Source organism: Pseudochaenichthys georgianus, chromosome 3, assembly GCF_902827115.2.
Source record: "Pseudochaenichthys georgianus chromosome 3, fPseGeo1.2, whole genome shotgun sequence".
Lineage (NCBI taxonomy): Eukaryota > Metazoa > Chordata > Actinopteri > Perciformes > Channichthyidae > Pseudochaenichthys > Pseudochaenichthys georgianus.
Window position 1 is genome coordinate 27,391,876 of NC_047505.1, and position 14,387 is coordinate 27,406,262.

At 39.2% G+C, this 14,387-nt stretch overlaps 1 protein-coding gene across 2 annotated transcripts; it reads left to right on the forward strand.

Moving 5' to 3' along the window:
• Nucleotides 1–5,311: 5,311 nt before the first annotated feature.
• On the forward strand, nt 5,312–12,015 carry stk16 (serine/threonine kinase 16). Of its 2 annotated transcripts, none has more exons than XM_034108652.2 (8): nt 5,312–5,384; nt 5,776–5,900; nt 6,285–6,504; nt 6,586–6,719; nt 7,203–7,290; nt 8,172–8,300; nt 8,452–8,573; nt 10,522–12,015. In XM_034108652.2, the coding sequence occupies exons 1-8, from the start codon at nt 5,379–5,381 to the stop codon at nt 10,658–10,660; spliced, it is 963 nt and encodes a 320-aa protein (XP_033964543.1). In that variant the 5' UTR covers nt 5,312–5,378; the 3' UTR covers nt 10,661–12,015. The 2 variants fall into 2 exon arrangements, with proteins under 2 accessions (XP_033964543.1, XP_033964552.1); XM_034108661.2 differs by having other exon boundaries at nt 5,326–5,420.
• The last annotated feature ends 2,372 nt before the right edge of the window (nt 12,016–14,387 follow it).

Consider the following 14,387-nt stretch of genomic DNA (forward strand, 5'->3'; position numbering starts at 1 on the left):
TCATAGGGGGAAAGTAGAAGGTCAATGATAGAAATATAGAATATAAAAAGTCAAGAAGATACTAAGTGATCTCTACAATAAAACAGTTTAGTGCTGGATGTTCAAAGATATTAATAGGAGGATGTGCAACACAGAAAAACGAATTAACCTTTATTAACACATTAAAAAATACTTTAGGTTAAGGTCTTCTTTTAAACAAGAAAAAAGCTCTGGGGGTATCTATCTACAGATGAATATTAAGCCTGACAAAGTACTTAACGTCTAAAATATTGCTTTCCTGCAATGTTAACTATGTTGAAACACTTATTTTAAATGATATTATACACATTAATTATACTCTTATGTATGTAGATAGAATAAGAAATGTGCAGAATATGACAGTTTAATGGTGGAGGTATACAGTACACACATATTGATAGATGTCTGTTGAGGAACCTGCGACCCAAGTTGTGTATAAGATCAATACACCTTAGAAAACCTTGAAATCTTGAAAGGGATATGCAAAATAGCCATTATACAGTTTTTAATTAACTATTAGTAGAGAATAACGAGTAATGAATATACTTTATAAAGATCTGCAGATAAATGTTTAGTCTTCTCAAGCACCAACTATCAAATATCTCTCCTGATTGTTGGCACTTGAAAATCACCTTCCCTGAATTGTATTCAGGTGTAACTAAAGTCTGCTTTAAGGGTTGTTTATATTCCACATCATTAATCAGAATCTGCAAAGTAACTAAACTAAATGTAGTGGAGTAAAAATACCAGGTTAACCTCTGAATTGTAGTGGAGTAGAATAACAAAGTAACAATGAGCTGTCGTGTGGGTATATATTAATGCTGCCCATTATGGATACAAGCGATTTTCACCCATTTAGTAATTACATGTTTTAAATGTGTACACACCAATGTGTTTCCTATCGCCTAAACCTCCAGGGCTGTACACAGTTTAATACTGTCAACTTCTACATTTGGGAAAAAACGTCTTTTAAAACTACAATTCCCAGTAGAGACGTGCCATAGAGAACATGTTGCGAAACACAATAGCCAGCATGTGTAGTTCTGGTGGGGCGTTCGAGTCCAGTTTTGAATAGTCTGCCGTGGTTTCGTTCCATTTCAAAGAGCTTGACGCTCGGCGTAACCTTGGCGCAACATCACGGGGTTTGTCAACGGGACTGTAGTCCCAAACGATAGCTGGGGATTATGGGTAGTGTAGTGTCTTGGGCCATCCTAAATCTCGAAATGTCCCGTCTGTTTCTGGTGACTTTATTTACGGCTAAAAAGCATGCTAAAATGCCCAAGATTATAGAATTAAACGAATAAATAAAAACAAGGATAATTGTGTGCTATTGTTGAGTAAATAACAGTGTGTTATTTAGAAAATAATAACAAATTAGAAGGAAGAGATTTTAAAAAATACAGATTTCAGTATTTTGAATCTCTAAACCCCATTTATTTTCCTCAAAGACGACAAAAAAAGTCCGACATTATACGATTTAAAATAAAAACAAATAAATAAAAAGATAAAACACTGGCATGTAATACGTTAGAATAAATAGAATGGTTTTAAATAATAGATGACAGTAAAATCTACTTCACTTTACAGCCCCGCCCACTTTTGGGGAAACCAACGCTGTCATTTGAACGGCGATCAAGCCTGAAGCCACAGAGCTCTTCTGTTACTGTCCTTTCTTCTTAGAGGAAGTACAGAAACACGTAACTCTGGATTTGTTTTAATGTTTGAGGTGCAATGAACGACACAGCAGCTTTTTGGCATGTTAAAACTATTATGTTCTGCCTCGCACATGAGAGTAACAGCTGGCGTAACCTGGGAGAAAACATGTTTCTAGAAGATATGTAGAAAATAAACGTATTTGAGATACGTTCATAACAAACGTAACGTGGGAGTAAATACGTTTCTAGCTAAACGTAATTGAGAATGCAGTTTAGTTCTGTGGGAACGTAATTTTTAGGAGACAGGGTTGCGCGCTGGTGCTGCACTTCTCAGAAGCGGAGTTACAGGTCCCGCTGCCTCCTGATGCTGCCTGCAGCCATTTCATGAAGTGAAGGAGGTTTTCCTTCTATAAAACAGCTGCGGGCAGCAGATACCGTGAGAGTCCCGACATGAATTCATAGATCAAGGCAGACTGGTTTACTCTCCTGTTTTGCCAATCCGGTGCTTAAACAAAGGCAAGGCAAGTTTATTTATATAGCACTTTTCAACACAAGGCAATTCAAAGTGCTTTACAAAAAAATGAAAGACATTTAAGAAAATGGCATTTAAAATCAGTCATTAAAAAGAAAAGCTAATAAAATAAACATATAGCTCTACACCCCTGGCCGACATGTCCTTAAAATGAAGTCCGAGTTTGAAATATATCTCAAATAATGTATGCACTGCCATTTATCCACATAAACATAGCAGTCTGCAATTAAACGGTTGTCTCCTGTGCGCTCCTCTTCCTACTTGGCGCACCGGTAACTTTCTCGTGCGCACAAGAGGCTGAGACCATGCTGAGCCGCCGAATCCCTCGGAAGATCATAAAAGCCATTTTCAACGGTTACCTGGTGAAAGATTAACTAGGCTACTCGATGAAATAATATGACTGGTATAGGTGCGAACATATGGAAGCCCATTTCCGCCACTTGAAAAAAATTAAATCTTGATAAATCAAAATAAAATCATCTTGAACGTTTATGCCGGTGCACCGATGCGAATCGGTGAATCTTAACATCTCTACTAGATGCCGTTTGCATGGTGGAGAGCAGCAAGGTGATGAAGGGACCTTTGAAGACAGCACCACTGCAGCGCATGCGCACTTCTTATCTCATAATTATGACTTCTTATCTCATAATTATGACTTTTTATCTCATAATTATGACTTTTTATCTCATTATTATGACTTTTTATCTCATTATGACTTTTTATCTCATTATTTCGACTTTCTTATCTCATTATTATGACTTTTTATCTCATAATTATGACTTTTTATCTCATTATTTCGACTTTCTTATCTCATAATTATGACTTTTTATCTCATTATTTCGACTTTTTTATCTCATAATTATGACTTTTCATGGGGATTTTATTTTTTTCAAGTGGCGGAAATGGGCTTCCATACGAACATTAAACACTTTTTGAAAAAATATTATGATAAAATATTTTTATATATTTATAATTCTGCAAATATTACGATAAACTCACAGCTATTTCGCGGCCCGCCAGGAACCCCTGATCTAGACCACCTAGGAACTTGATTCTGGTGGCTAATCCTACATTTTCAAGGATGGGGAATGCATTGGTACTATTTACAACATTCTAGAATGTAGCTAACTATATGTATCTGGTATTCAGGGAACAAAATACACAGTAAACCATTAACATATTTATTATGGTGAAGTAATAATACATGTAACATAATATATATGTAATATTACAGGTTTTCAACTAAATGCAGAGTTAGTTCTGAAAACACAGTCCACCACAGTGGCAAAGGGCACTGCACTGAATTGCTGCCTTGACACAATTGCATTGTCCAGCCACTGCACCCCTTTTTGCATCCACAGCAGAGGAGTTCACGACAGGCCTGGTAATGTGGTCCAGTAAACTTCCCATCCATCTGTGGCCTTCCTCTTCCACCCCCAGTCACCTGGGGATGGAAGTTCAGGGGTTGCAAACATCATCTGTCCCCAGCAGTGACCAGCTTGGAAGGCAGCTCTCTTTGTGTGCTGAATCAATGCTGCTTGTGTTGGGGGGAATCCCTCAATTGTTCTACCTTTCTGGGTGAAGAGCTACTTGCGTGCCTGATTGACTGACTCCTGGCTGCTAGTGCGGTCATATCAATACCACAAATCGCTCCAGAGGCTCCATCCAGTTGTGTACGGAGTCTGGGGTGGCGCCATTGGACACATTTGCGATGGCCCTATAGCCAAAAATCTTCCTTAGGGCATGCTCTAACAGTGTGCCAAATGTCATGCTTTTATCATCAAAAGCACAATTATTTCACATATCTGCTGGACTAATAGAGACCAATGTAATGTGCCCAGCTCGGAGGACGGCGCGTAGCCTATTGGCTTTTCTGATGAAAATGTGATTGGAGTTCGTTGTCCTTACCACGGTACAAGGAGACGTCATTTGTGTCTGAATAATGTTTTGTTCATGAGTTATTGATCCGTGATATCCGAATCTCCCAATATCGTTCCAACTTTACTGAACTAAGCCAGAAGACTGTCTCATTTCGTAGACCGCTCGGTTTGCTGTTCCTTCACTTTATTTTTGTATACATTTATTTTGGACGAAAACTTAGCGTGAGGAAAGGCATGTGTGGCGTGAGTGCGTGAGATATGGGTTAATTGCGTGACTTTCACGCTCAATGCGTGAGTGTTGGCAGCCCTGCTTTAAGTAGGGTACAAAGGTTCCTATAAAGTTGGAAGAAGATCTTGTACTTAAGTAAAAGTAGAAATACCATAGAGCATACTCTGTTACAAGTAGCATTACACCATTACAATCTCAGTTTCTGTCTTTGAACTCAAGGATCCAATCAGCAGGACATTTCACAGATAAACAGTGTGTATGTGTTTCTCAGCATGTATGCTTTCAATGGTTAGGGTTGCAGTTTTTTAGGGCGGTGGTGGCGAAGTCCATAGGGACTTGGCTTGGCAACTGGAAGGTCACCAGTTCAAGTCCCGGAAAGACCAAGTGCTACCGAGGTGTCTCTGAGCAAGGCACCGTTCCCTACACTGCTCCCCGGGCGCCGTATATAATGGCAGCCCACTGCTCCTAACACTAGGATGGGTAAAATGCAGAGAAACCGTTTCGTTACATAGTACCTGTACTACGTAATGACAATAAATTGAATCTTAATTTAATCTGTCCCATACACACACAACAATATCCCACAGTTAATCTATTGCCTTTTGGATCCTGAGTCTATAAAAAGGTTAATTATAAGGTTAATTGGATGCTATCTCTCACATTATTGTTTTTGAATGTTAATATGCTAATATTTTGTTGGTCTGATATTCTTGGTTGGCTATTTATTCTTCAAAGATATCATTTATTTTAGGGACAACCTTAACCCAAACATTTCAGATGCTGATAATCTGGTAAATGTTTTGGGTAAATGTCTCTCTTTGAGCAATTCTTCGCCAACATTTTTTTTAAATAACTGTCTGATTAACTTATATGTACTTTTTTAATACTCTTGTTGACATGTTTGGCTTGTTTGTTTATTCAAATATGTTGTATTTTATATCTTGATTTTAAATTGAATGGTGCCTTAACCTCTGGTTCACACTCCGAAGCAGTAGGTGGCGGTAACGCGCTTTAAACCCTGGTTTAAAAGGGCTGAAGAAGAAGAAGAAGATGGAGGAGGAGATATGACAGTAAGCTAATTTGGTAAACAGACAGACAGCTAGCTGGTAAGAATCAATACGTTAAGCCACCAATTTTAACATGTGTTTTTTTTTTGTGTAGCTGATTCTTGTATGTTAACTAACACCACCATTGGGGCTAACGTTAAACAACGACGTTAATGTCGCATTGTGGCTGTTAGCCTGTTGCTAAGCTTACGTTAGATGTTTGTGATGTGCTATGTTAGCTAACGTTTATTGACACTTGTCAGTCTTACCGTGTTTCTTTACATATGATCACAAGGTTATCTCCCAGTTTTATTTTGATAATAAATGCCAATCTAGTAAATAAATTGCCTTCTTTTCTGTATTTCTCTGTCTTGCTTTTTCTCTCAAATAACTTTGTTTGTCTTCTTTCTCTCAGGCCCTTAAAAGCTTGGCGTTAAATAATGTACCAGTCAAGATGGGGCAGACCCTGTGTATTTGCTCCCGTGGCTCCATCACCATTGATAACAAAAAATATTACTTTGTCCAGAAACTAGACGAAGGGTAATATACAATTTAAGACATTGTTTCATTTAATTTTTTTTTAATTTCAGTTTATCTGATGTTATACTTTCCATTTGATTGTCAACTAATCCTATAAAAAGAGAACAATCAATTAATCCTACAAGTCAAAGCCTGTAATAACTTATTTCTCTGATGTCCATTGTTGTTCAAAGCTGTTTGTGAAATCATATAGCATTTTCATTTGTGAAATGTTATATTATAAAGTTTTTAGTAGAAACAAAGGCTGAGCGTTGGATCTGAGTTTAAACAGACATATGGATTGTTGAGAGGTTTCTCTGGATTTGTTGATAATGTAAAAAATAAAGCCTTTTCCTTTAAACCATTATTACAACTCATATGCTGTTCTCTGTGTCCTCTCCTCAGGGGATTCAGTTATGTTGACCTGCTAGAGGGGGCAAAGGACGGGCGTTTCTATGCCCTGAAGAAGATCCTGTGCCATGACCGTGAAGGCCGCCAGGAGGCGCAGACAGAGATGGAGATGCATCAGATTTTTAATCACCCCAACATCTTAAGCATAGTTGCGCACACCTTTGTTGACCGTGGAAGCAAGACTGAAGCCTGGTTACTGCTGCCTTATATTGGAGTAAGTTGATGCAACATTGAGTTTGCCTAGAAACTCCTGTGGGAAATGAGTTGATTCTGACTTGTGCGTTTGTGTGAACAGAAAGGCAGCCTGTGGTCTGTTTTGGAGAAGTTACGGGACAAGGGGAGCTTAATGTCTGAAAAACAGATTTTGCAAATCTTCCGTGGTATCTGCTCTGGACTCAAGGCCATGCATGAAAAAGGCTATGCACACAGGTAATCTTTCTCCATACACACACATGGAAACAAACATTTACACCACGCCAGCATTTCTACAGGCCTACCTTGTAAAGTCATCCAGAACAGAAATACCTGATAATATTTATACATTCTTATTTGCAATCAATCTCTAATAGGAAGATGATATAAAGTCATGAAAAATTGCCTACAATTGTTAAATAATTAACTTCAGTTTCCTAAAAGTACAGTAACAATTGTAAATGCTTACTGCTTGGCTAAGTATAATGTTTTACAGTTTATATCACAATGAGAGTATTCTGAATATCGTAGTTAGTCACTCAACTCACTGTCAACGGAAATCCTTTTACAATCGAGAATTTTAATTTTAGCCAATTGAAAACAGTCATGTTTTTATTTACTATCTTTTACAGAAGGAAGATTTTGTGTGTTTCGTTTTCGTATTTACACCATTGAAATGCAGACCTCTGAACCTATTCTGTGTCTGCCCTAATCTGCCAGAGACCTGAAGCCGACAAATGTGCTTCTGGATGAGGACGATAGGCCGCTTCTGATGGACCTGGGCTCCATGAACCGTGCTAGGATTGAGGTAAGGCGCAGAGTCTTTGATGAGTTTGTAATATTTACCTCATCTCTTCATTTTTTGATCCGACAACACCAAGTCCAAAATAGTTTGTTAGTTTAACTTACTGTGTGAGAACAAAGTGCATTACAAAATAAGGTGTAACATTAATGTAAAACATTGCTGAGCATTTCTTAGTATAAAAAGTGAATAACAAAACCTATGTTATCTACAAGAAAGTGGTCTAAAAGTTAAGACCAAGAGATGCGAGCAAGCTTAGACAAATAGCGGTGTTGCGTTTTAATTCTAACATCAGATACTACAACCTAACGTGTAGCAATGACGAACTGTGCAGTTAACATGAAGACTCAATAAAAAACATAATAAAGAAGGTCCAGATGTCCAGCTCTAGGTGGCAGTGTAAGATCTTTAATTCCAATTGACCACAATTTAAAATATCAATCTACAAATCTTTTAAATGAACAGCTACTGGATATTGTCTCTTTCTTTCACAGAATACAAATCTTCGCTTTTTTCATGTTCTTCCTGAATATGTAAAGAGCAGCATTTTAAAGATTTAAACCTGTTAAAGCAAACTTCCGGTCTTCTGCCTGGAAGAGGATTCCCATCTTTTGTAAATGCTTCCAACAATGTTTGATGCTCTGGCTTATTTTCCATTTGGACAATTTGACATTGTTCTGTGTGTCCGCCACCCCCAACACAAACTCATTTATTGAACTGTGCTTTAAATCAAGAGTTTATAAAGTTTGTCATGAAATAATAAAGAGTTTACGCAACATTTCATAAATATGTTTCATGTTTTAAAGGCTTACTGTATCTTCCAAACATTAGGTCCTCTAAACGACCCTTACCCTGCCATGAATTTAATTAAACTGGTTTACCTTCAGGTTCGAGGAACCAGAGAAGCCATGACCATACAGGACTGGGCAGCGCAGCGGTGCACCATCTCCTACAGGGCTCCTGAACTCTTCAATGTAGAGAGCCACTGCATTATAGATGAGCGAACTGATATCTGGGTAAATGCTCTTTATCTTCATTCCTTTGGTCTTGTTTGTTTCATGTTTTTCTCATGTGTGAGTGACATCAGTAAGCCTCTGAAACACAGTGCCAATGTTACTGTGGATAAATCACTGACCATTTCTTCTTCTCGTCTTTTGACTCCTTCAGTCACTGGGCTGTGTGCTTTACTGCATGATGATGTTGGAGGGGCCGTATGACATGGTATTTCAGAAGGGGGACAGCGTGGCCCTGGCTGTCCAGAATCCAGTGACCATCCCACAGTCGTGCAGGTCAGTCTTCAGAATATCACATCATCTTACAGTGTAACTTGAAGAATCTATCCTGTTGGTGAACCCAATTCTGTTAATTGGCTTGAAAGAATCCTCCATTTTATCTAGAAGTTGTGAGTAGGTGTGACTGATTTTAGGGACATACTGAATACTAGAAGACACAACTTACTCAATTAACATGTGTATTAAAAACCTGTAGTTATTTAATGCCATCGCAGACTAAGGTACTGTTTACACGGGAACGAAACGGGTTGTATCCGCTAGGGCTGAACGATTAATCGATTTTAAATCGAAATCGCGATTTTAAATCGAAATCGCGATTTTAAATGATGCGATTATCAAATCGCAAAGCCTGCAATTTTTTTCAGCATTTTTATTTTGGGAATTTTTTTCTTCTTTGTCAGTCATCCACACCAATCAGAAGTGCTGTGCTCCACATGTACCAGCCATTGTTAATCAATCAGAATTAGCCCATGATAGTAGGTGATAGACAGATTGATCCAATCACCTGCCAAGTGTTTTTGAAAGTGCCTGCCCTTTCCAAATGGCTTCCAGTGGAGCTTTCCTAGATGGTTTGGTGAAACAAACCATCTGAGTCAGGTTAGTAATGCTCCATCACATGTTTCTATTACAGGATGAATCTTAAACTGAAGCTTGACTTTAAAGCAACCCAACGGAAGTTTCATGTAAGTTTAGTTCTTTCACTTGTAGCTCGGGCTGCGGGGGTGCTAGAGACGGGAGTACGTTGATACGACCTTCCTAGCCGGAGTTATGGCCGCATTTTACAATAAACTTCCGTTGGGTCGCTTAAAAACGAATATCGCAAATCGCAATCGCAATATCTGTCAGAAAAATCGCAATTAGATTTGTTCTCAAAATCGTGCAGCCCTAGTATCCACTACTTTTCTCTTTCGTATAGCCTGTTCGTTCACACGAGGCCGTAACGGAAACGGACCCCTAAAACGATAACGGGTCCCAAGGTGGATAGATCTGCAAACGGAACGCTCTGGGGGGGAAAACGGCTCCGTGTGTACGTCCTATACGATCATCTTCCTGATAACGATAGCCCCGCCTCTCCCCACCTCTGCTGTAGCATTGTCAGTAGCTACTGCTACTGACCATGCTACAGATGTTAGTGCAACATCTACAGCTCCTCTACCACAACCATCAGCAACAAGTGGACATGGAGAACTACATGAACTAAATGTTGCTAAATCCACCGCAGAGAATAAACAGAAGGGCAACCAGGCAACTATGGCAACCATGCTCGGGTTCTTCTTCACTGCTTTTGGTGTATTTTGTGGCGGAAGTACAGCGCCACTTACAGGCCCGGCATATGTACTACAGCGGGTCGAGCGGGTCGAGCGTTTTCGTGTGAAGGGACACGTTTATTGAGCCGTATCCGTGTGAACGGAATACTTTTTTGATATCGAATTCGGTTCGTTTGTGTTCCCGTGTAAATCGGGCCTAAGATACAGCTCTAGAAAAAATTTAGAGACCACTGCAACATTTCTCTGTTTACCATTTATAGGCATGCGTTTGACTAAATTAATATATTTTATTCTATAAACTACTGACAACATTTCTCTATGTTGGAATTTAACAGACACTGGAATGGAAAGGCTGCCATACATGTAGAGATTGAGATTTAAGAACAATTTGAGCTGTATCTTAAATGTTTTCTTATACTTATTAAAAGCCTGTGTTAGTCCACAGCTACGTTATTGTAGGTCAGAGTTATCAAGTGCAATCCAAAGAAAATGTTTTGTTTAGGTTGTTTTTGTTCAGCTCTGTCCAGGAAAACTCACTTTCTGTTAGTCAATCTAGTGTAACAAATCATACATTTTTTTATATATATATATATATGAATGACCTTTGACAGGTGTTAAAGATGATTTGACCACGTCTCAAAGCTCTAAGCTCTAATCTGATCTCTGTTTGTCCTCAGTTACTCGGGGAGCCTAAAGATGCTGCTGAGCTCCATAATGATGTCCAATCCGCAGGAGAGACCAAACATCCACTGGGTTCTGGACCAGGTACAGGATCTGCAGAGCTGCAGCCCCAACACGCAAACCAACATGGTGTGAACATGCACGGTGAACTGGACGTGGGTGTCATGGAAACCTTTGCACACACAAATGAACATATTTTATTTTTAGCTTGAAGATCTTTTCTTTTTATTTATTGACTTGAGTATAAAAGTTGAGGTGCTGACTTTCACTCGGCATGGGGAGCTTGGCAACAGTTTTAGCATTCAGTTTGAATCCTAAGATCCAGCCTGCCTCTCACTCCTGTAGTGATAGACCTGATCTGAAGAATCTGAAGGGCCTTACTGTAAATGTGTTTTCAACCTGCAATATAATGGTCTTGGCAAGGTAGAAATGTTGCTTCTAATTCAAAGCAGCTTTTCCGTATAATTTTAAAGAGATAGTTCGACATTGTGCAAAAATTGCTCTTCCGAGATTTGCATGATCGGATAGAAACCACACTCATATCTGTCCGTTAAATTTAAATCTGGAGCCAGTCTGTTAGCTTAGCTTTTCATAAAGACTGGAAAGAGGGGGGGACAGCTAGCCTGATGCTGTCTAAAAGTAAAAAATCTGCCGACAAGCACTTTACAAACTCTTCATCATGTAATATAGTGTTTGTTTAATCTGTACAAAAAGAAAGTGAAAATAATAATAACAATAAAGGGGTTGTTGTATACTTACCACAGGACATAGCGTGGTAAGCTTTAGATGTGCTGGTATGCCAGATTTTGATAACTTTAGATTAAGCGAGGCTAGCTATTACCATCAGTTTTCAGTGTCTATGCTAAGTTTAGCCTATCCAATTATGCTAATTTCTAAATATTATTTAAAAAAGTTTTTGTCTTAAGTTTGTGTATTCAATAGGAAAAAGGGATGACATTAAAGCTTTGCCAAACTGTCCGGTGGATGGGTTTAATATGTATCTTGATTTAATTCCCTACCGAGAAGGAAACGTTCCACTTCCTTTTATTTTTTTAATCTTAATTCCTGAGTGTTTATTGTGTGTAAAATATTGTGTTACGCTTGTGTGCTGTAGTCACAAATATACTACTTGGCCTTCAGCTTTTCTCCTCACTTTCACTCGTACTGTTTGTTTGTAATGGGGGAAAGCTTCGAGGCAGAATGCTCCTCACCTGCAATGCTGCATTTAAACACACAGTGGTGCTCCTCCATCACGGCTCCACATGTTGACATGAAGATGTTTCTGTCTGTACAGATGATGATGTGTGAAGAGGCTCTTTTGTAAAACTCAACGGAGTGTCTGCGTACGGTTACTGTATGTACTTTCACGATAGAGAATGAACTTTTAATCACTTTAAGGAATTTCATTTCTTTTTGTATTGGTCATATCCACCATTGCAGTTTAATCTTCACTTTTCACTGTATTGTTTTAAAAAAATATTTTTTTTTCATTTCTGCTCTACTTGTGGTGAATTCTGATTTTCCTGTCATGTGTGAATGAGGTCTCACTATTTTGTTCTCTCAGGGTTTACCCATATTATTAAAGGTCTGAAGTAGTCAACCTCAATGGTACCTTTCTTTTCAAGGACAAGTGTGTAGGTTTTAGGAGGATTTATTGTCAGAAAATGTAAAATATTAATAAAAGCTACAGTATGTTTTCATTCCAGTAATATTATCTGAAACAAGGAATTATTGGGACATTTTGAATGACCCCTTCATAGTAAGAGATCCTCTTCCACAGGGTCGGCAATGTTTGACTGCCATATTTTAGGCCTGAACAGAAAAACCACACTCTGGCTCTAGAGGGGGTCTTTCATGATTTTATTTTTCCTTAAGGCCACCGTAGTTCTCTGACATGCTTGAGATTGGAGATCTGTTCAGTAGCAATCTGCTTCAACCTCAACCCTATGTGCCTCTAAATTCTACACACTTGACCTTTTTTAAAACCATCGTTTAATGAAATAATACTTTGGGCATTTAAGTTGAGATGGGTGCTTTCGTGACCCTGATATTGGACCACATTAGAATCCTTAATGGTTAACCTTTACATTAAATTGTTGGAGTTGAAATTGGCATAAGGTTTAAATATATAATCTTTTTAATAATATGTTTTGAAAATTTCTGAAGATGATTTTTTTTGTTTTGTTAATACCATGGAGCTAGTAAACTAATTATATTTTCTAAGTGTACGTATGGAGTTCACAGATATTCGAAGGAAAGAATGTGTTATTTATTTATGAAAAATTCTGTTTTATCTCATGAATTGCAAAGAATAAATACAGTGGGGCAAAAAAGTATTTAGTCAACTATGAGAGACAAACTATGAGAGACCAAATGAGAAAGATAAATCCAGAAAATCACTGTCTGATTTTTAAAGAATTTATTTGTAAATTATGGTGGAAAATAAGTATTTGGTCAATAACAAAAGTTCATCTCAATACTTTGTTATATACCCTTTGTTGGAAATGACAGAGGTCAAACGTTTTCTGTAAGTCTTCACAAGGTTTTCACACACTGTTGCTGGTATTTTGGCCCATTCCTCCATGCAGATCTCCTCTAGAGCAGTGATGTTTTGGGGCTGGGCAACACGGACTTTCAACTCCCTCCAAAGACTTTCTATGGGGTTGAGATCTGGAGACTGGCTAGGCCACTCCAGGACCTTGAAATGCTTCTTACGAAGTCACTCCTTCGTTGCCCGGGTGGTGTGTTTGGGATCATTGTCATGCTGAAAGACCCAGCCACGTTTCATTTTCAATGCCCTTGCTGATGGAAGGAGGTTGTCACTCAAAATCTCACGATACATGGCCCCATTCATTCTTTCCTTTACACCGATCAGTCGTCCTGGTCCCTTTGCAGAAAAACAGCCCAAAAGCATGATGTTTACACCCCCATGTTTCACAGTAGGTATGGTGTTCTTTGGATGCAACTCAGCATTCTTTCTCCTCCAAACACGTCTAGTTGAGTTTTTACCAAAAAGTTCTATTTTGGTTTCATCTGACCATATGACATTCTCCCAATCCTCTTCTGGATCATCTAAATGCTCTCTAGCAAACTTCAGACGGGCCTGGACATGTACTGGCTTAAGCAGGGGGACACGTCTGGCACGGCAGGATTTGAGTCCCTGGCGGCGTAGTGTGTTACCAACACATCCTCACTCCCAGGTCGGCCTATGTTGACGTTATGTCAAGTCCCCTGCCGGCTTTTTCCAACGCAAGGGGGGGGGCCTTAGCGTCCATTTTCAACGCGAGGGGGGGGGCCTTAGCGTCCATTTTCAACGCAAGGGGGGGGCCCTTAGCGTCCATTTTCAGCTTTCCGGGATGTCCATGTGCTTCTATGGACGCTCATGGAAGCACGGCATTCGTTTGTGTCAACTGCCCTTAAAGGCAATGAAGACACTACACTACCCAGAATCCCCAGCTATCGTTTGGACTACACCATGTGCTCTGTTTGACAAACCCCGTGATAGTCCTCAAGCTCTGTGATTGGAGAGTGTGCTCCGAGGGTTACCGAGCCTCGAACAGCACTTGAAATGGGATGGAACCACGGCAGACTGTTCAAAACTGGATTTGAACGGGTCCACCGCGTCCCCCCCCCTCCCCCACCCCGTCCCCAGAACTACACATGCTGGCTATTCTGTTTCGCAACATGTTCTCTATGGCACGTCTCTACTGGGAGTTGTAGTTTTAAAAGACGTTTTCGTATTTCCCATAATAAGAAGTTGCCAGTATTAAACTGTGTACATCCCTGGAGGTTTAGGGGACAGGAAACACTCACATTTAAAACATATAATTAATAAATGGGTGAAAATTGCTGGTGCCCATAA